Source organism: Vombatus ursinus, unplaced genomic scaffold (genome assembly GCF_900497805.2).
Source record: "Vombatus ursinus unplaced genomic scaffold, bare-nosed wombat genome assembly UNPS02014926.1, whole genome shotgun sequence".
Taxonomy (NCBI): domain Eukaryota; kingdom Metazoa; phylum Chordata; class Mammalia; order Diprotodontia; family Vombatidae; genus Vombatus; species Vombatus ursinus.
In genome coordinates this window covers 5,952,503-5,974,148 of record NW_020954704.1, presented here as the reverse complement: position 1 = coordinate 5,974,148, position 21,646 = coordinate 5,952,503, and the positions used below count along the sequence as shown (strand labels likewise).

Here is a 21,646-nt window from a genome sequence, read left to right as displayed (position 1 = left end):
TGGCTTCTTTTTTAATCCAAGGCTGTCAATGCATACTGTTCTAGTTAAAAGCTCTCAGCCAACTACAAGAGTGCTGACAAGAAGAGGAAAACCGCTGAAGCCAGCTGAAGCTGCTACTAGAAGAAATGTTGGACGCAGGGCCTGCTATCCTTGTTCCAAATTCACCCCATTCTAAGAACCTGGGTGTGCTGTTGCTTATATTTTAAAAATGGCTGGTTGTTTCAATGAAACCACATCCAAATGAACAGGCCGCTTAAATCATTCATCCAAGATTAGTCTGTGATAGAGAAAGGCATGAAGACAAGGAACCCAGTATCCCCAAGCTAAACCCAAAGAATTACGGAATTCCAGATATGAAAGGGACCTTAGGAGCCACCAACTACAACTTGTAACCGACCAAAAAAGTCTCCACTACAATAGACCCTCCAAAGCAATTAGTCTTTGCTTGAAGACCTCCAGTGGAAGGGAAACCCCACAGGACTTTCTCCTGAGACAGTCTAATTCAATTTTGGAAAAGCTCTCAATTTTAGAAAATTTCCCTTTATATTGAGCCTAAATTTTCAGGGCCAGTGTTTCAAGGCTAAGAGATAGAGATTAAGAGTGGGATCTCAGGCTTCAGTGTGTTGCCCCTGGATTAAAGGGTCTTCACAAAGCAAGGGTTAGTTGTGGCTAGAAATGATTTCTGTCAGACTGCAGGGAGTGACTTTCCTTCTGTACTTTTCCCCTCCCTTCCACCCAAACAGACAGGATCTGCATTTTACAGGCCTTTTATTACTGCTAAACTGTGGTTTTAAAAAGTAGAGAAGGAAAATAGATTCCAGATTTTGCACCTTAATAGCTTATATCAATTTAACACTTTAAAAGTTTACAAAATGCCTCCCCTATTCATATCTTCACAACATCCCTGACAGGTAGGTACTACAAGTGTCCTTACCCTCTGAGAGGTTAAGTGACACGTCCATAGATGTCCACACAGCTAATGTTAGAGTTGTGAGCTGAACCCAGATCTTCTTGTCACATACAGGATAGACTAGACTTGTTCCGTAGGACCAATGGATGGAAGATGAAAAGAATCAAATTTAGGCTCAATATCAGGGGAATAAATAGTTTCTAATAATTAGTTCTCCAAAAGCAGAATGGGCTCCTGTGAGAGGCGGTGGGCTCCTCGTCCTTGGAGGTAATCAAACAGAAACTGGACAACCACTTGCTGGCTGTGTTCTAGTGGGATTCCTTTTTGCGTTGGATCAAATAATTACTGAGGTCCCTTCTGATTCTCACATTCTGTGATTCCGTGCTCATCATTCCTTCCAGTAGGCCATGCTGCCCTTAGTAAAAATGGGCATATTGCTTTTCAAAGAAAACCGGAACAAGAACTCTTTCACACAAATGTTAATTAATAGCCTTGTGAGGCGGGTTAGTGCAGGCATTACTTGTTTCATAGCAAAGGCAGGAAAACTGAGGTATACACTTGCCTGAGGGTTATTCCAGCGAGGGACAGGCAGAGACAGGGAGGGAAAAAGATGAATCTTTTTAAATGCCAGACACCTTAGGAAAGTACAATCCTGGGGGTGGGAAGGAGGAATCTCACTAAAAAGATTAGAGTGCATACCTACTCTATGGAAAGAATTCTGGATCCATCCCTAATCATAGGAATCCATGAATGTTACGGCTTGAAGGCTAGAGTTCATCTAGACCAAGGCCCCAGTTTTGTGGATGGGAAAACTGAGACCTAGAAGTAAATCTAACTGCTCGGGGTCATATAGTTAACAAGGGGTAAAGCCAAGACTAGAACCCAGATCTCCTGACTCCCAATCAAAGTCTCTTTCCATGATAATTATCTCCTCTTCTCCCAGCGTTGGTTAGATAACACTTGTCAATAATCTAGATACGAAGAGATAGACTATAAAAAGCAGATTAAGTAGTCTTCTTTAGTCCCTCAAATATGTTGAAGTATTTCCATTTATATGATATTTTCACACATTCTCAAACCTCCCAACATATTTGTAAAGTAAGGAGGAAGTTATTATTTCATGGATGGCATCATCATTTAGAGATAAAGAAACAAAGGAAATTAATTAACTTACCCAAGTCCACACAGCTAGTTAGTGGTGAAGCCATTACTAGAACCCAGGTCCCTGATATGATGCTTTTTTCACTAGACCACATGACCTCTTCTTTATCATCGCCCCGTGTGCTTACCCCAAATTTTGCCTTCTGCATATTGGCATTTTGTTCCTTCTGCTGCCTCCATATACTCACCTATCACCTGCACCACATTCCTGTGAGTTCCATGAAGCAGAGGAAAGGTGGAGTGGAGTGGGGTGGGATAGAAAGAGGACATTCCTAAGGAGAGTGCTAGTATCTGAACAGCACGCACACAATACAACGTGCCTCCATGCTGTCCAGGGTAAGCTGTTCTTGCAGAAGGTTCTAGACAAGGTCCAGAGACAGGGCAGGTCTCAGGTTACCTTTTCTTCTGTTCTGGAAAATTTAGGGAAGTCATTCCCTGAGCTGGGGGATTGGTTTATAGTCCTTCATGATAAATGATGAGACAGAGAAAATCAATCAATTTCTTGTGATCTAGTCCTTGGCAAGACAGCCATTGATTCTCAGACAGACTGGTGTTAGGGGGTGGGTAGTAATTACATTGTTTGTCAAATGTCACAGATTGAAAGAATAGTTTAAGCAAAACTCTCTCATGTCCAGCCATGAAGGTCAAGGATATAAAGAAGGTCTCCAAAGGTGATTTATGTCCCTTATGCAATAAATAAAAATCACTACATTACAAATTTGCTTTTGTAATATAGTGTTGAAAGCATTTATAGTAGAGGTTCATAACCTGGGGTCCATTAACTTTTAAAAACATCTTAAAAACTATTTCAAAATAATTAATTTCTTTTGTATTTCTTTTTGTAATCCTATGTATTTTATTTTATTCATTTACAAACACTCTTCTGAGAAGGGGGCCATGGCTTCACCAGTCTGCCAAAGGAGGCTTTGACACAAAGAAAGGCTAAGACTTCCTGAATACTAGAGTTAACCCTCAACTGGACTGAACATACTGGAAAAACTGGAGGGGGAAGGAGTAAATGAAGTGACTAACCATATTCTTGGAAAGAAGGCAAATTGGATTGAAAAATCTTAATGAATTAAATATAGACTAATCTTTGAGAGGGAGTATATGTTTATGCACAGATGTATGAAAGGTAATGTATATGTGGCATGAGGAATGGGAGTGTGATGAACCTCTGGGATAGCTCTCCTGGCACCTGGACATTAATAGTGATGTGTTTGCTGGACTGCATTCTGGTCCATCCCACTCCCTTCTCATGTAACAGGGAGAGAAGGCAGGGAGTTTGTCATGCATGAGCGACCATTTCACATGAAACAATGTAAGACAGAGACTAAGCACGTGTCTATTCTACATGGCCACCAGCACCAAGAGAGCATACACACAGGCAAGAATGCAGGCACCAGTTCCCCAGGATTTTATGTCTAATAAGAAGGGGAGATGTTTCCAGTGGGGTTAACAGGCAGAAAATATTTTTCAAAATTCCTCTTTGGCCAAAATAATTCCCAATCTTCCACACCCCTCTTTTCCCCCTCCCTTCTGTTTTCCTTGAGTCCCCATCCCCCACTAAAAAATCAGATCTTCATGAAAACAGAAGGTAAAAAAAAACAAAACTAGAAGATGAAGCAACAGACCATCCATTTCTATTGGTGCCATTGCCTCATGTTCATTTGACTTGCTGTCTTCATTTCTTTCTGGTTCTGGCCACGTGCAGGTTTCCATATTTGGATAAAGTGCTTTTGGCTATACAGAAGTAGCCACACATATGGAATCATACTCACCTTTCTCCCTAAGCATTTGGCCCATTTTTCCCCTTCTCCCCATTCCCCACACAGGATATTCCAGGAGCATAGATAAAAGGGGGTCGACATAGGAAGAGCAGGGCTCTATTGCATATATAAATGAAATGCATGTACGTACACAGACACAAGGAGTAATTAAATGGACACTTGTTTGGACACAATAATGCACACAGACACTGTATACAATTCCACACAGACAAATAGTGATTTATCCTAGGGAAAACAGCCATGGGGCAGGAAAGCAGTACGTCTTTGGAGGACAGCACTGGCCACTCGACCTCAAGCCTGTGTCTCCAGAAGAGGCAGAGGCAGGGGTTATTTTGGGAAGTCAGACCACAAAACACAATTTTTTTTTTTGGCAAGTGCTGGGCTTGGGATAGTTCAGCTCTGTTCCTGTTGCCGTGGCTGTCTGCTGGTTAGTGGGAGTTCAGGATATTTCACCAAAGGCCAGGAAGGAGGATTACCACATGCAAAAGGAACTTTCTTGGGAGCTTCTGAGGTGGACTCTGCATCCTCCACTGCTGGACTCCTGCTATTGCCCTCCTGCTGAGCACGTTGGGGCCAGAGCAGGTTTCTGAATATCACTGAGGTACGAGGCAGCAGAGATACACACTGTGTATGTGTGTGTTTAGAGTATGAAGACATGAATGTGCAGGCTTAATCTACGAACGGTACTTAGAAGGACCTGGAAAGGACCTTTTGAGATCATCCAATCCAACCTCCTCATTGCTTAAATGAAGATATTAATGACATTAAAAATGACTTACCTAAAGTCACACAGCAAGCTAGTGACTAAATTGGGATTAGAACTCATGTCTCCTCGGACAGTGTTCTTACCACTACCTCGATCAGGTGCTGAGAGGGAGAGGGCACAAATTTGGTTTTGGCATGAGATCCAACACAGCGGTATCTCACAGAAAACCAGTTTTCATCCTGAGTTAATTTCTTGCCCCGTCCCCAAATTTCACTAATGTCCAGAAACCAAGACAGGGTGAGGTGAACGAGGACCACACATCACTTCATTTCCACCCAGGAGTTCCACAGAAGCATGCACTTGGCCAGATGACTTAGGAATGGAGGGGGAAATAGCGCCATGCAGGTAGGGATGCTGTGCATAGGTTGGTGGTGCACAAGACATCTTGCTTTCTTCTTGCTCACTTTTGTAGGCCTGTATTCATTTGACTTCAACACCAAATAATTGTTCCCCAACAAAAATGTCATTATAGCTTCACTTGCCCCCAACAGAAACTCCACTGGAATATGCTTCTTACCTTGCCACCACCCACGACCCCTTTTTCCTTCTCTTCTGGGTTTTGTCTTAATCATAACCTCTGAAAACACCCTCTAGAGAGCTCCTGAATGAAATCCTGGAATCTTGGTTGACTATAGTAATCCCTGAGCCTCTTCTGCTATCTCTGCTATGTCTACTACATAACTTTCTTCTATACAACAGAAGGCTGAGAGCTCACCCCCTTCATCTCTGATACTCTAAGATTTTCTTCTGCCACTTTTCCACTTAACCCCCTTCCCAGCCTCCAGGACCTCCATATGTGTACCCCAGTGAATCTGGTGCATCAGGCCTGGATGAATGGGAATTGAGAAAGGTGGTAAAAGTTTTCATTAAGAAAAAAATAAAGGAGCTCATGAGGATGGGGGTGGGGGGAATGTGTACCGTGCACTTCCCACTCTCAGGACCAGAAAAGAAAGATTCTACTTTCAGAACTCGGAAGGTCCTGCAGGTGGGGAGAAAAACACTCCAGTTTTGAGGACAAGGAAGGGGTGAATTGGAAAGAAAAGAGAAAGTTCATAAACAGAACGGCTCAGCATGAATTATTTGGTCTTCCCTATGATGTGAACGGTGATATGTTTATCCATTAACATTTATTAAACTAAATAAAACCAAACTAAAAAGGAAGGCATCTCGATGGATAGACACATAATCTCCTTCCAGCATTTCACTTACACAGAATTGAGGAGGAAGTCAATTATATTGGAGAATTAAGTAAACACAATAAAATGAGGAAGACTGAACTGAAACAGGAGCCTCTGGAAGGGGGAGGGGAAGATGGAAGGGCCAGAGGAGTGATGGGTGCACCATTCTCAGCATTCTTGCTGATTGACTTGGACTGAGCTCTAGGATGGGTGAGTAGGGTCTGGCAGTACAGATTACCCGGAAGTAGACAGATGTGTTGAGGAACTGACCGGTGATGTTATTTTAGTAGCTGTCTCACTTCCAGCTGTCTCACCTTCCTCCTCCTGAGCCCTGAGGAATATGGAAGACCAGTTTAAAAACAAATCGTTTCATAAGGCAGCACCTACCAAATGGAGACTGACTTCTTACACATAGCACACAGGTTAACATGTACAGATCCCCAGAAAACAGCAGCAAGCTTACCCTACAAAATTTAGCTAAATATTTCCCCCAAAAAACCATAATCCTTTGAAAAATGGAAGAGTCTCCAATGTAAAGCAGCCATGTGAACATTATACATGGCTCCTGGAAGAATGAGGAGTGAGCTTTGCCCCAGTGGCAGTGATCCAGAGCAATAAAACTTAATTCTCTTTATTCTAGATTTACCTTTCCAGTTTTAGGTCCCACATGATTCAGGAGAGCTCTCCCTTTGTCTTCCATTAATAATTTACAAAGCCCCCAAACCCAGGACTTCTTAGGGGTTTCTTTTTCAATATAAATACCCACAAATTGAAGATCAAGATGCACATCTGTCATAGCTTCATGAGGCTCTAAGGATGCTACTCCTGAGGGAAAATTCCTTTCCCCATTTCCTCTTTTCTACTGTGTTCTCTAGCCCTAGTTGTCTACCTTACTCAGTATTTAAAACTTGCTTGTCTTGAGACTCAACCAGGCTCTGTTCTTATGGTACTTACCCTCTGTCCTCTGTGTGTTTCTCTGGAATCTGGCGTTCTTTCAGCTCAAGCTAGAGAAAGAAAAGGTCATTCATTGGGTCAGGAAAGACACAGTAAACATGAGGATGGGGACAGAATGCTATCAGTGAGCTAGTTTCTCTGTGCTATGCCCCAAGAGGAGCCTTCCCTCAATTATACCTCCTCTCGCCAGACCAATCACACTGCAGCTACTTGGGTGAGTAGGCTCTAAATCTATTGATGTCACAGTTACCAAACTACCTTCTTGCTTGAGTATAATAGATAATGGAGCTGGAAGGGACCTTACAAGACATGTAGTCCACCCTCCTTAATTTACAAATGAAGAAAATAAGACAGAGGTAAAATGACTTGCCCAGGATCACAGAGGTGGTAAATCATAGATCTGGGGTTTGAACCTAGGGCTCCTGACTAAATCCAGCAGTCATTTCACTTACACATAAGCTCCCAACCCTATTCCCTTGCATTTATTTGCAATCCTTTGAAAATATTTTCATGCTGACACACGATTATCAAGCTTAATAATGAATCATTTAATGAAACATTCTTAGGTCTTTTTCACATATGTGTGTCTTGTTTCTGTAGAACTGTAAACAACTTCATGAAAGAGAACAGCATCTTCTATTTTTTTTTTAGTGTCCTCTCCATCACTCTTCTCATTTACAGAGCATTGCACTTAATAAATGGCTTACCTCAACTTCCTCTGAAGCCCTTCCCTTACCCCACTCTTTGCCTTCCTAGCAATTTCAGGCTCACTGGTTACCTCCTTCACTCTAGCTTTTCCCATCTTGGCCCCAACACTCGGGTGCCCCATAGCTCACCGTGGTGAGTTTCTCCAGGGCAGCAAATCTCTCAGCCCAAGTGGCTATGGACTTCTCAAAAGCTTCATGTCTCTTGATAAGTTTCTCCACACTGTCCACCGTATGTCCAAAGTCCCTGCTGGCCAAGTAAGGCTCCTGGGCAATCAGCCATGCTTCGGCCACAGAAGCATCCCGAGAGAACCGACACACTTCCAACACTGTCACAAAGAACAAGCCACAGACCCACACACACAGAAGACCTCAACAGCTTAGCTCTGCCCCTTGGCCCTGGGACTCTTAGGCAGCTCAGCAGAGAGACTATGGTTTGTGGGAAGGGAAGTTTAGGCATGGCAGGTCCTTGAGGGCAGGAATTGTTCTTTTGTCTTTCCTGATCACTTATCACTCTGCCTGGCATTTAGTAAGTGCTTAATAAATGCTTGATGACTTGATTTGTTCCATAGTGCAGATTTCAGCAGCCACCTGGTATATAAGTCTTCTCACTAACATCCATGTAACCATCTACCATTTTTACTCTCAAAGTCCCACAGGGCTAGGGTCAAGATCTTGAAAATCTTCTTCCCAGACAGCCTGGAGGAAGCCCAGGTACAAGCCTGAGGCTGGGCCTTCTTAGTTAAGAACCCCTGTCTACAGTGGGGGTGGAGGTAGGGAATGAATGGGTTGTGGATAGTTCTTCCCTAGACTGAGCTGATCATAAAACTGAGGAGTTTTATGCTCCTCCCCCCTCCCCTTCATCCACAAGAAGCCCCCAGCCTGGCCAAGTTCATTGGCCCCAAGGTTGTACTCACATAGATATAGCCGTTCTGAGCGGCTGTCCCATTTCTCCATCATCTCCTGCCTTCTTGATATCACCTGATTCAGTTTCTCCTTGATCTGCAATGACAGTAAGGAGATTTTGGGTTCTAGTCCAGAGCTCAGAGCGTTACCCCACATCTCAACCATTTATAAGCTCTACATGTACATATTTTATGCTCGTCAAGTATAAAGACTAAGTCCTGAATAACTGTATCCTTTGTAGAGTCTAACATATAGTAGGTACTTAAATATTTACTGAATGAATGAATTGATGGGAAGATAGATGGATTACTGAAGACATTACTGGAAGAGGGTATGATACCTGAAACCAAGTGGTCCCCAGTTTCTCTCTCTGGAGGAGCCAGTCCCTGGCCCTTATTCTAGACCCTCCCCTTTCTCACCTCTTCAGAAGCCTGGTGCTGCCGCTGAAGCAATGATTCTCCTAGCTCAAGGCATGTGCTGAAATTTTTGCTCCGGGTTTCAATTTCTGCCTTGATGTCTTGATGGTACTTCATAAGCAGTTCCACAGAAGACACATCCCTGATAAGAGAGGCAGGTGAAGAGGGGGAGAAGGATGATGGCAAGGGAATTCAGCTAAAAGACTGCACCCTGAGGCTAAAGCCAAAAGGGAAATTTCCTCTCTGGATAATTCTCAGACTCCTGAAGGAGGAAAAAGCCTTAAAGCTGCACACTCATTGTGAGGCCCTAGTTCTTCAGAAATACTACTTAGAAATTCCCAAACTAGAGGGCTGCTAGGTGGAGCATTGGATAGAACATTGGCCCTGAAGTCAGGAGGACCTGAGTTCAAATCTGGCCTCAGATACTTGATACTTCCTAGCTGTGTGACCCTGGGCAAGTCACTTAACCCCATTGCCTAGCAAAAACAAACAAACAAACAAAAAAAGAAATTCCAAAACTACAACATTTTTGGCATCCAGGCCTCCTACTGTGTGACTCTAATGACTCAGACCACACCAACCTCTCAAACAGTCCAGTAATTAACTCTCCTAGGAGTCCTCTAGAAGGCCAGCTGCAGAGAGAGAATCTGAAGGACTGAGGAAGGCTTGGGGATTCCCAGGGCCAGGGACTTGGGCAGAAAAAAAGACTGACTGGCTCTTTCTGTGGGGTGTTAGGACCCCCAAAATAAAACTAGCCATCTGGAACACGGTGGGTTCTGTGGGCGAGGTCCCAGTCTCTGGGGGGAAGTACAGATGAAATGGAGGAAAAGTGACTCTGAGGGACAACAACAGGCACAGAGTTTGTGCACAGTAGGTGGTAAATAAATGAGTGGCTTTAAACAAATTGGAATCGAAGATGCTGAGAACTTTATAACACCAGCTCTTCCACTGGGATTCCCAGTTGTGGCTTATTTACTCCTAAGCAGAAAGAATGCAATTCTTCTCTGTTAGCATGGGGAAAGAGATGTTTGTTTTTTTTTTTACCAATGATACAATTTTGGAGAACAGATAGTAGGGGACATCTGGGCTTATGTATGGTCCAACCATGAGTCGTTCAAGGTCCTTTACTGCCAAGGGAGCTTAGCACTCTCAGAACACTGAAACTATGATTCTTACTAATAATGCCTTATACAAGCTGGCACAAGTATCCAGGACATAAATAAATGGGAAGTGAGCAAAGTCACTTTCAGCCTCAGCCCAAGCCCGGGCAGGACCTTGGCTTTTCCAGGCCCCACACTGATCAAGCGTCTCTGCTCCCTCGATGAACCCCAAAGGTCCTGCGTCATTACAACAACACCAAGCCATGCTGGCTCTGGCCCCACCCTTTTTTCCTTCTTCGGAGAACAACTGTCAGAGTCTGTGCCTAAGTCCATGAGCCCCATCTGGTGGGGGAAAGTAGCCACCGAAGAAGAAGACAGGTCTCTGCCTTTGCTGCCATACCTGGGCTTCTCTTGGGTTTCTATCTGCTGGATGATGCTTTCTATCCAAGAGAGGAGGTCCCGGACCATGCTGAAGAAACGGAATTTGTCTGCCGTGTCCTCCAGCTGGGCCCGGCGCCCTGCACAGGCGTCCGACAGTGCTTTCAATGTAGTGGACACCTCCTGCTCTTTGCTCTGGATCTCGTCAGCCTTCTCCCCAGCATAGGCTGTCTGCAGGCGTGTGGCCATATCACGGAACTGCCGCATCTGTAGTCATCATCATCATCATCATCATCATCATCACAAGATGATCAATTGCATGCCTATGGTGCTTTACAGTTTACAAAGTGCTTTATGTAGACACAGTCTCATTCGCATCTCACAACAACCCCATGAGGTAGGTACTATAGGTATTATTATAGGTATTTTATGTATTGGGAAACAGAGGTTCAGAGCAGTTGAGTGACTTACCCATGGTCACACAGCTGGTAAATGTCAGAAGTAGGATTTGGATCCACGTATTTCTGATTCAAAATCCCCTACTCTAGCCACCATTTCACACTGCCTCATTCAAAGTGTGCCATTGTTCTATATGACAGAGGAATTATGGGCTTGGGAAGGATAAGGGTTCTGGCCTCCTACATGGGATGGTGATGGTGAAGTCAGGGACATAAAATGACTTCAATCAGAGGGTGGAAAGATGGGCTGTATCTCATCCTCTTACCCCTCCCCAGTTAACTGTGGACTTGTGCCTAACACAATTACCTCACCCTCTTCAAGATTTTGCCCCTCTACGCTCCTTTCCATTGCTGGCCTCCTTGTGGCTGCCCCTGATATGGGTCCCCTTGAGGAAGTGATAACCTAGACCTACTCACAGAAGGTAAGCAGACAAAATTCCTCTGTAGTATCCTCACATATGGTTTCCCATCACCAGAGCTTCATACTCTGTGCTCCAGGGCAGGAGACAGTGAGTAAGCCCCATTTCATCTCCCCCCACCCTTTTCATTTTTCACTTAGGAAGAGTGCAACAGGATGAGTAGACATGGATATATTATAATTACATTATCTTCATCCCCAAACTCACCCTTTTCAGAATTTCCCTTTTTCATAGAAACATGGATTTAGAACTGAAAGAGTAAAGACCATTGAATTTCCTCATTTTACAAATGAAGGAATTGAGCCCAGGGTCATAAAGATTTCTGAATTTCTGAAACATGATTTGAACCCAAGTTTTACTGACTTCAAGTCTAGTGCCCTATCTGCTTAATATCTCTCTCTCTCCCTACACCCCCCCCCCCAATCAGAGTTAAGTGACTTGTCCAGGGTTGCACAGCTATTAAGTGTCTGAGGATGGATTTGAACTCAGATCCTCCTGCCTGCAGGGTTGATGCTCTACCCACTGCTCCACCTGGCAGCCCCTTGATTCTCTTTTCAATCAAGGGAATCATCCTTCCAATCTCCCAGGTTCTCAGCCTTTTAGTTATCCTTGATTCCTCAACTCAACCAAAACTGCCTTCTTCAAAGTTACCATATCTGAAGACCCTTTCTCAAGCCTCATCCTTCTTTATCTATCTACAGCACCCTCTCCACTGCTCTCTCTCAGGCCTCCTTCTACTAGTCTGACCCCTTCTCTCACTCCTTCATCCATAGTGTACCCTCCCAATCCCTCCATGGTCTTCATCTACATTGTATACTCTAATTGTGAGTGTACCCTGATGCTCTGTCCAGGGCCCTATTCTTTCCCTCTGTAGACTCTCTCACTTGGTGATTTCATCAGCTCCCATGGCTTCAATTATCATCTTCATACAGATGACCCCAAATTGTTCTCTTTGCTATAAGTCTTTTCCTATTCAATCCATGTGTTACAAAATTACTCAAGTAGCTTTTCTTGCTTTTTTTTTTTTTTTTTGCTTTTTTTTTGGTGAGGCAATCAGTATTAAGTGACTTGCCCAGGGGCACACAGCTAGTAAGTGTCAAGTGTTTAAGGTCGGATTTGAACTCAGGTAATCCTGACTCCAAGGCCCGAGCTCTATCCACTGCACCACCTAGCTGCCCTTTAATAGCTTTTCTAAAGCACATGTTTGACAATGTCACTCCTCTACTCAACCAAGTGCTGTGCCTCCCTATTGATTCTAGGATCAAGTATTATTTTACCCCTTTTAAATTTCTATTTTTATGTAAGCTTTATAATATACATGGATTGGAAAATTAAATAAGCATTTATATAGCACCTGCTATGTGCCAGGTACTATGTTAAGCACTTTTTTTCAAATACTATCTCATTTGATCTTCACAACAACCCTGCAAGGTAGGTGCTATTATAATCCCCATTTTACAGTTGAGAAAACTTAAGGCAATCAGAAGTTAAGTGACTTGCCTAGAATCACACAGCTGTCTGAGGCTGGATTTAAACTCATGTTGCTTGCCCCAACAGAATGTAAGCTCCCTGAGGGTAGGAATTGTTTGATTTTTGTCTTTGTATTCCCAGTGCCTAGACCAAGGCCCATCATATACATGTAGTAGGCACTTAATGAATGAATAAAGAATGCCTAGGAGCTACAATCTGCACCAGTGGAAAAGAGTGCCTGTGTTGATTAAGACACCAGTCTACCAAAGCACTGCAGTATTTCCCCAAAGCAAGACCTAAACATTCTGACCCCCCTCTCCAACCAGAAAGCCTTATGCTCCATTTTTAGACAATGTCCTTCTGGATTATGATATAATGAAGGTAACAAAAATGTTTCTCTATCACCTTCTTTCCCAGGCCCACCATAGACATAACTTCAATGACATTCACACCAACTCTCTGAAGTCCTCAAATACTCATTTTACAGATGGGAATGTGGGGACGGGGGTAATGACTTGTAAAGAGCCACAAAGAAATCAAAGATAGTCTGTGTACATAGGGACAGAAGGCAGGTTTCCTGGGTCTCCACATAAAGAAAGCTACATGGGGGTAGACAGATGAGTAGAATGGTACCTGTGCTTCTAAGTGATGTAATTCTTGCTCAAATGCTGTATGAACACGGTGGAAGGATTCAGCAGTACTGGCATCAAGTCCCACATCTTCAGGCAACTCCCGGTGTTTCTCATCAATGAGGCCCAGGATCTCATCTCCCCAATAGAAGTACCGGTGTAGGTCATAGGAGGCAGCTAACAGCTGCATTCGGGTATCTATGAGCTCTAGTAGGTCAGCCCAGATCTCATTCAGCCCATCCTTCCACTCAGCAATGGTGGCAGCCTCAGCATGGCCAGCATCAATAAGCCGCTCAATTATCAAGTTAACATTGTCCACCCGCTCCTGCCCAATTGCCCCAGTCTCCCGAGCAAAGTCACGAAAGTTGTCCCGCAGCAACTAGAATTGGAGAAGAAGAACACAGGTTAACAGAAAGGTGGTTATTAGACTCTTGGGCTGTTGGGGGTGTGTGTGGCATGACACTCTCACACTTTTGTCACGGACTGTATTAGACTACAGCTATCTATGGATGTATCATCACACCTTTTTCAAGGAAAAAATTGAAATCCAAGAGGATTACCCCCTGGAAACATCACACTTCAAACTCTGTTGTGGCTACACTCTGTTGCTTAATAGAAGTAGATGATAGATTAGTTTTCGGTCCTTTACAAAAATGGAAAATTGGGAAGGAAAACATGCAGACTGTCATTGTTATACACCTAAAAATAATGACAGACTCATGTGTTTTCCTTTTCAACAATGTTAAAAAAAAACAAAAATAAAAAGGAGTGTTCTCAGTGTGAAACTCACAGTAACTTGGTCAAAATCTTGTCCCATTTCTTGGGAAGAGGCCACCTTCTCCCTTTCTGCAATCCACTGTTCCAAGTCATCTACCTCTCTCTTCAGCTGGAACAAATGACACATGTTTTCCAGCTTCCGCTTCCGTTCCTCAGCCACATCTTTCAGCCTAGCATATTGTTTGTCCACCTGCCCTTGAAGTCGGATAATCTGTTCCCTAGGATTTAAAAAACAAAACAAAACAAAACAAATACCAACTAAAGTAAAAAAAAAACACAAAAGTTTCAAGATTAGGGGTGATCTTGGGCATCAAAGACATTAGAGGTATCAAAGAGAAAGAATTCCAAAGCACCTAGATTTGGATGCTGAGATATTTTGCAACCCTTAGTTTATCTTTCTCTTCCACTGTTCATCCCCATGTGACTAATGGGGAAACTGAAACATAAGAAGACGCCTAGGTTTCCTGAGGTACCATGGACAGGTCTATGGTAGAAGGTCTAGGTGCTCTGTCTCCCACTCCAAGATGCCTTCCATTGGAAGCTTGATGGCAACAAGAAAGTCCCTTTTAGCAGATGCTGGAGATGAAATTCTGAGTCCCTAAATAAAACTGTGCAGGTTTCTCTCTGTCTCAGAGGAATGATCCTTACCAGGTCCTCAGGCATTGCAAGGAGTTTTGACAACCAGACTCCTTACCAATCATCTCCTTAGTTTAAACCAATCAGAATTCATTGTGAAGAATGAACTTGCTCACTATCTTTGCAAGCAGGTTGATAAAACAGTTTTTATCCTTCACCAATGCCCAACACATTATCAGCCCATTACCAGAGAGGAACACTGATTGGCATCACCTACATAGCACTTAAAGGTTTACAAGGCACATTGTCTCCTTTGAGTCTTACCTGGTTCCTTAAAATGTAGTAGTCAAGTGATTTGATTACTATCACGCAGCCAGTAAACTGGGCAAGATTTGAACCCAACTCTATATGAGTTCAAAGCAAACTGGAACTAAGTCATTAAACCTTGCATACCTTTCCATCCAGAGACACCACTACTAGGTCTATGCTCCAAAGAGATCAAAGAAAGAAGAAAAGGATCTATATGTACAAAAATATTTATAATAGCTTTTTTATATTAGCTTTAAAAAATGAGAAACCAAGAGTGTGCTCATCTATTGGGGAAAGGCAAAACAAATTATATTATGTGAATGTAACAGAATATTATATTATTATTATTATTATTATCATTATTAAGAAATAATGAAATAGCCTCAGAGAAAACTGTGAAGATCTATGAACTACCTATAAGATGATGCAGATTGAAGTGAGCAAAGCCAGGAGAACAATTTAAATAATCACAACATTATAAGGAAAAATAACTTTGAAAGATTCCAGTCAAGGCAATGACAAACCATGACTCCAGAGAGCCAAAGATGAAGCATGGCACTCACTTCCTGATAGAGAGTTGATGGACTCAGGTTACAGAATCAAACATACATTTTTGGACATGGTCAATGCAAGAATTTGTTTTGCTTGATTAGATATATACATATATATATATTTGTTATGAAGCTTTTCATTTTCTTTTGTTGTTGTTGAATTGGAAGTAGAAGAGTAGAAAGGAGAGAAAATAAATACTTGTTTACTAAAAAATCTTAATAAATTAAATAAAATATATCTGACATCAAGTCCAGCACTCTATCTAGCATGCTGGCCTTTAGGCACTGGGGAAAAAGCTTGAGTCCCGAGCACCGTGGAGGCAAAGAGGTCCTTCCTTGGTGTCCACAGAAGAACAGCATAGGACACTGGACCATGTTCCTGGAATTATAAGGACAATTTTTGTGGTGGCTGATGTGAGCTTAGCATATTTCCTCTTAGTAGTTGGTAAGGCCATGGCTGGAAAGTTGTGATTTATGCACCAAAGTTAAATGGTATAAAATAAAATAGAATATACTTCTCGGTAGCATAGTAGATAGACTACTGGATCTGGAGTCAGGAAGACCTGAATTCAAATTTTACCTCAGACACTTAGTGCTGTAAGACCCCAAACAAGTCACTTAATTGCTGTCTGCCTCAGTTTCCTGATTTATAAAATAGGAATAATAATAGCACCTACCTCCTTCCCAGAATTGTTGTAAGGAACAAAAGAGATGATATTTTTGTAAAGCACTTTGCAAACCTCAAAGCGCTATAAAGATATAAATGTTGGGTATCATCTTCCTCCTCCTCCAGAATTTAAACTAGAAAGCTCAAATAACAGGATTTTTTCCTATAATACTATACATTGACATTCATAATGATAATTCTGAGACATCTGAAGGACTTGTTGGGTCATCAAGAATAAGTTAAATTAGATTTGTACAGTCTAATGTTAAGTATATTTTATTATATTCTAGCTCTCTGAAAATGAGTAATACATGTTTGGTGTATATGAAAACTCTGTTAACCAAAATATACAATTAACTCCTCTAGTAAAGTCCTCCTTTGTTGCCTTATCATGGTACAAAAGTGAGCCTAGGTTCTAGAAGGCTATACCAGTTGAGCACAAGATCTGGTAATAACTAACAGTCTGGAAAAACTTTGAACACGAACCAAGTGATTGCCCAATCTGTCATCTAACACCCAACTTCAATAAATATGGACTTTTCACATGTTTAATTACAGATCACAAATTAAAATTTGATTTAATTATCATGCTTGATTTTTCAAGCATAAAAATCAATTCTCAAAGTTTCTCTACTAATTCATAATGGAGCCACAATCTGTTGCACAAAGAATACACACCAATGAAATAACAGATCCTTGAAATAATGAATACTTAGGGTAAGTATTCATTTAAGTAGACTAATAATAAATAGAATTTATATAGCACTTTAAGATTTGCAAAGTACTTTATAAATATTATCTCATTTGATCCTCACAACAACTCTGGGAGGTGTTATTATTATTCCCCTTTTGCAGGTGAGGAAGCTGAGACAGGCAGAAGTTAAATGACTTGCTACCTGTGGTCATACAAGTAGTATCTGAGGCAAGATTTCAACTCAGCTCTTCCTTATGCCAGGTCCAATGCTCTATCCACTGCACCACCTAGCTATCTAACCCATTCCTAGTTTGGGAATTAGTTTGCTGAAGTTGGAGTTGCTAAAACCAAAGCTAAATAATGGGATTAAATCTAGACATTCAGTAGAGCAAAAGTTATCTCAAATCCCCATTTTTGGCGGAAATCATAAACATTTTTTCCCATCAAGACATTTGTAGCTAGGTCCTTCCTCTCTAAACACCAAAAAAACTGTCAGGTCTGCCCTAAACAGAAGAATGAGCCCCACTGTTACCCACCCCTCAGGGTGACCAGTGGACAAGAGTTTCTGAGCCTGGCCAGCCAGCTGCTTGATGTTCTTCCCATACTCCTCAACTGAACGCTGCTGCCGAAGATGTCGCTTTAACATCACAATGGCGCTCTCTTCATCCTGGATGGAAACAGAAGTGCCATCATGCTCCATCTTAGAGCATTCTTTGCTGTCCCTTCCTGAAGCTCACACAATGGAAGAAACTACAGGACAGCTGCTGGAAGTCCCCAAGGATGCAAGCAAATTCAGCATACCCTATTACCATAGGCACGTGCATGCATGCACACACACACACACACACACACACACACACACACACACACACAGAATGAAGACCATCATGGCACTCTCTAGCAAGCAATTTGATTTCTTCCCAGAGTCCAATCCTGTTAAGAATTCCTTACGTTGCACCCAGAACTTTATAAATGTGGTGCACCTAACATTAATCTGGAGAAAAGAGGTGACTAAAACCCTCTGGACCCATTCTATGCTATTTTCCTACTAATTCCCAATATGCCCCATCCTCTCTGGTTTCATCACTATCCCAGAAACATGCCATGGTAATTCTTGCCTTCACACCTTTTGCTCATGCTACTTCTCTTACCAGGAACGCCTTTCCTTTTCCTTCTCTGCCTTTCTAAATCCTACCAGGGTCTCATGTCCTCCGTGAAACCTTCACTTATGATCATAGTTCTAGAACTGGAAGAGGCCTCAGACATCATCCATTCCAGCCCCCTCATTTTACACATATGGAAAATTAGGCCCAGGGAGGTTAAGATGTGTAGTTAGCATCAGAGGCAGGATTCAAATCCAGGTCCCGAATCGGTGGTCTTTCCCTTGTACTATACTGCCTTGCAGTATACTTAGCCCTCAAGGACTGACTTCAAATCTGGATTCCTATGGAATTTACAATCTGTACCACACATTTTAGCAATTAATTTTGTACCATTGGGGTATTTATTATTGTTTCACATGTAAAAATAGTATATAATTATATTAATGTATATATTATATGGTATGTTAGCATATTAGTGTTAATTAGCAAAGTATATAGAATATTCATATATTAATACTAATGTATTGGTTCCTCAGAAGTAACATAAGACCCTTGGAGGACTATGTTTTACACTTTGTCTCTATTATCCACAGTATTTAGGCCAGTGCTAAGTGCAGAACCACTTGCCATCTAACTAAGGCATGGGAGATTATCAAAGAGTAGAAGGGAATAAGGGGATAGGAAAATCAGGCAATGCCAAATTCAAAAAGGGTTTGGTCTATGGACAAATGAGTGGCACATTTATACTGAATTTAGAGTCTCTTTTCTGAGAAGGGTGTCCCAAAGCAGAACATGTGGGATTCCTATTCTATCCTTGAACGCTTAGGCCCTGACCCCACAATTCCCCCTCACCTACACTCACCACATACTTCTAAAGCTTGACAGACTTCAACCCTTTTACTTCTTAGCTTTGCCCCATTCTTACAGATAGGGATACTTCTTTGGCCAAGGAAATCTGAACTAGACAGAGGAGGAGCTGGCTGTCTCCTCCCATCCTGGAGGGAACCCAGCTGGCTCGCTTAACCTCGCTGTCTCCCGAGCCACACAGTGACTGACCTTGGGAGTCTCATCAGAGATCACATAAAGTTTTTGTTCACTGATCCAGGCCTCTGCCTCTCCAGCATCCAAGTAGTACTGCTGAGCTTCATTGGCCTCCCATAGCCGCTGCAGCCGTTGAGCGGTCTCATCTTGGAGCAATTTCCACGAGCCCTGCAGATGCCCCAGGCGCTCTGCAATGTCTTGGCAGTCTATCTCAGCCACCTCCACCAGCTCGTGCCCTCGATGCAACACATCCTCTATCCGGGGCGCGTGGCCCACAATTTCATTCTGTAGCATCTGGAGATGACAAAAGATGGACACGCATTAGACTGAGTCAGTCATAGCATCATAAGATCATAGGAAAGTCAGAGCAGAAATCATCTCATTCACCTCTTTTACTTTATAGAGGAGGAAACTGAGGCTGAGAGAGAGGTCACAGGATCCTAGATGTAGAGCTGAAAATGTCCTCAGAATTAGATAGTTTAGTTCAGGGTTCTTTACCTGTTTTGTGTCATAGACTCTCTGTTGGCAGTCTGGTGAAGCCTATGAATCTCTTCTCAGAATAATGTTTATAAATGCATAAAACAAAATACATAGGATTACAAAGGAAACCAATCACACTGAAATACAGTTAAACATACACACACACACAAGTTCATGAGCCCTATTCTAAGAACCCTACATAGTCCAACCTTCTAAATTGACAGACAAGAAAACTGAAGCCATAGAACCAAAGTGCCCAGGTGCTGAGATTTGAACACAGGTCCTCTGACTGCCAATCCAGAACATTTTCAAGTGTTCTGGTAAAGAGGTAACTTTTTTCTAAGATCACATTTCTGGTTTCCTACTTCATGACTTCTATCCATGCTTCAGACTTGGTTCTAGTTTCCTAATTTTCTTTCTCTTGACCTGTGATTTTCCATTGAGCAAGCACTCAGAAAAGCTCAGCTGTAGCCTACATCTTAGAAAGTTGCCTGGGGTACCAAAAGGAGGAGTTACTTGGTCACCAAGCTAGAATGTATAAAAACAGTCTTTCCTGACACCAAGGAAGGACTACACCATTCTGCATCTCACACAAAGAAAAACACGAAGTTTTAGAGTTGGAAGGGATCCCAGTCACCTTCTAGTCCCCAGCTCATTATCTAAAAAAGAATCTCCATTAACAATATCCAAGTGTCCATCCAGTCTCTACCTGAAGACCTCCTATTGGCGAGGGTAGGGGACCTACTACCATGTAAAGCAACCTATTCTGTTTTTGGACAACTTCGATAGATAATTTTTTCTGACATCAAGCCTAAATTTGTCTCTCTGCAACTTCTATCCATTGAGCCTACTTCTGTCTTCTGGGGCCAGAAAAAAATGGGTCTGTCTCTTCCACATGAAAGAAAGTCTTCAAAAATCTAGACACAGTTTTCATGTCCCGTGAGTCTTTTCTTTAGGCTAAACATTCACAGATCTTATATGGTACAGACTTGAAGCCCTTATGATCTTAGATAGTCCTCTTTGGACTCTCTCTAGTTCATCCATCCTTCCTAAACTGTGGTGTTTATATCTGAAAACAATACTTTAGGTATGGGTCTGACCAGAGCAGAGTACAGAGTACAATACCTCCCAAGTCCTAGATGCATTAGTCCTAATAACATTAGGTTTTTTTGGCTGCCACCTCATAATGCTTTCTCATACTGAGCTTGCAGACCACCAAAGCCTCCCCAATTTTTTTTTGAGTTAAGTGACTTGCCCAGGGTCACACAGCTAGTAAGTGTCTGAGGCTGGATTTGAACTCAGGTCTTCCTGACTCCAGGGCCGGTGCTTTGTCCAGCTAGCTGACCCAACCCCCAGATCTTTAAAAATAAAGTGTTATCTAACCATGCCACATCCACCTTTTATTTGTGAAGTTGATTTTTTGAACCCAAGTATGATAGTATGTACATTTATCCTTATCAAATGTGTGGTTTTAAGTAAAAGCTAAGCTCAGTTGCTTCTGTAAAAAAAAAAAAGGACTTGGCTTCTCTGTATGAGTCATTTTACTTCAGACTTAACAATGATTTACTTTGTAACTAGTTTGTACTTCTCCCCTCCAACCAGGAATATCATTAATGTATATTTAGTCATAAGGAAGACCAAGATGAAAATCTGCTGTCCCCTGTCACTGGAACTCTCTTCTTCCTCAGCTCTACCTTCTGCCTTCCTTAAGGTCCCACCTAAAGTCCTACCATCTGCAAGAAGCCCTTCCTGATTCCCCTTAATACTAGAGCTTTCTCTCTGTTCATCATCTCCTATTTATCTTGTGTACATATCATTTGAACATCATTGCTTGCATGTTATCTCTCCCAACAAGATGTGAGATCCCTGAGAGCAAGGACCATTTTTAGCCTTTCTTTGTATCCCCCGAACTTAGCACAGGGCCTGGCACACAGTAGGTCCTTTATGAATGTTTTTGACTGACTGACAAAATGGGCGACAACTATTTTAGTTAGGAAGGTTCTCAATGGCACCTACTCCAGTTCCTTATTTTACAATGAGGAAACTGAGGTACAAAGAAGTTTAAGGACTAAGTATGTGGACTGCTGATAATGAAACAGAATCATCCTATATGGCAAGATGGCATATTTTAAAGACTGATCTTCATTCAGAACAAAGTTTCTACTATCACTGATACAAGGGATAATATTTGCTAAGCATCCCCAACTCT

The 21,646-nt window shown here is 42.2% G+C and overlaps 1 protein-coding gene across 1 annotated transcript in view; it reads right to left on the bottom strand.

The window, feature by feature from the left end:
- Positions 1-21,646, bottom strand: part of SPTB (spectrin beta, erythrocytic) — a 160,237-nt gene that overhangs the window by 23,546 nt on the left and 115,045 nt on the right. Inside the window, exons 23-32 of the mRNA XM_027843761.1 lie at positions 18,973-19,251; positions 17,350-17,480; positions 14,030-14,234; positions 13,244-13,618; positions 10,286-10,530; positions 8,789-8,927; positions 8,381-8,465; positions 7,596-7,792; positions 6,760-6,809; positions 6,076-6,136 (exon numbers count right to left, since the gene is read on the bottom strand). Of these exons, the coding sequence (XP_027699562.1) occupies positions 6,076-6,136; positions 6,760-6,809; positions 7,596-7,792; positions 8,381-8,465; positions 8,789-8,927; positions 10,286-10,530; positions 13,244-13,618; positions 14,030-14,234; positions 17,350-17,480; positions 18,973-19,251 (1,767 nt within the window). The remainder of the gene's footprint in view (positions 1-6,075; positions 6,137-6,759; positions 6,810-7,595; positions 7,793-8,380; positions 8,466-8,788; positions 8,928-10,285; positions 10,531-13,243; positions 13,619-14,029; positions 14,235-17,349; positions 17,481-18,972; positions 19,252-21,646) is intronic.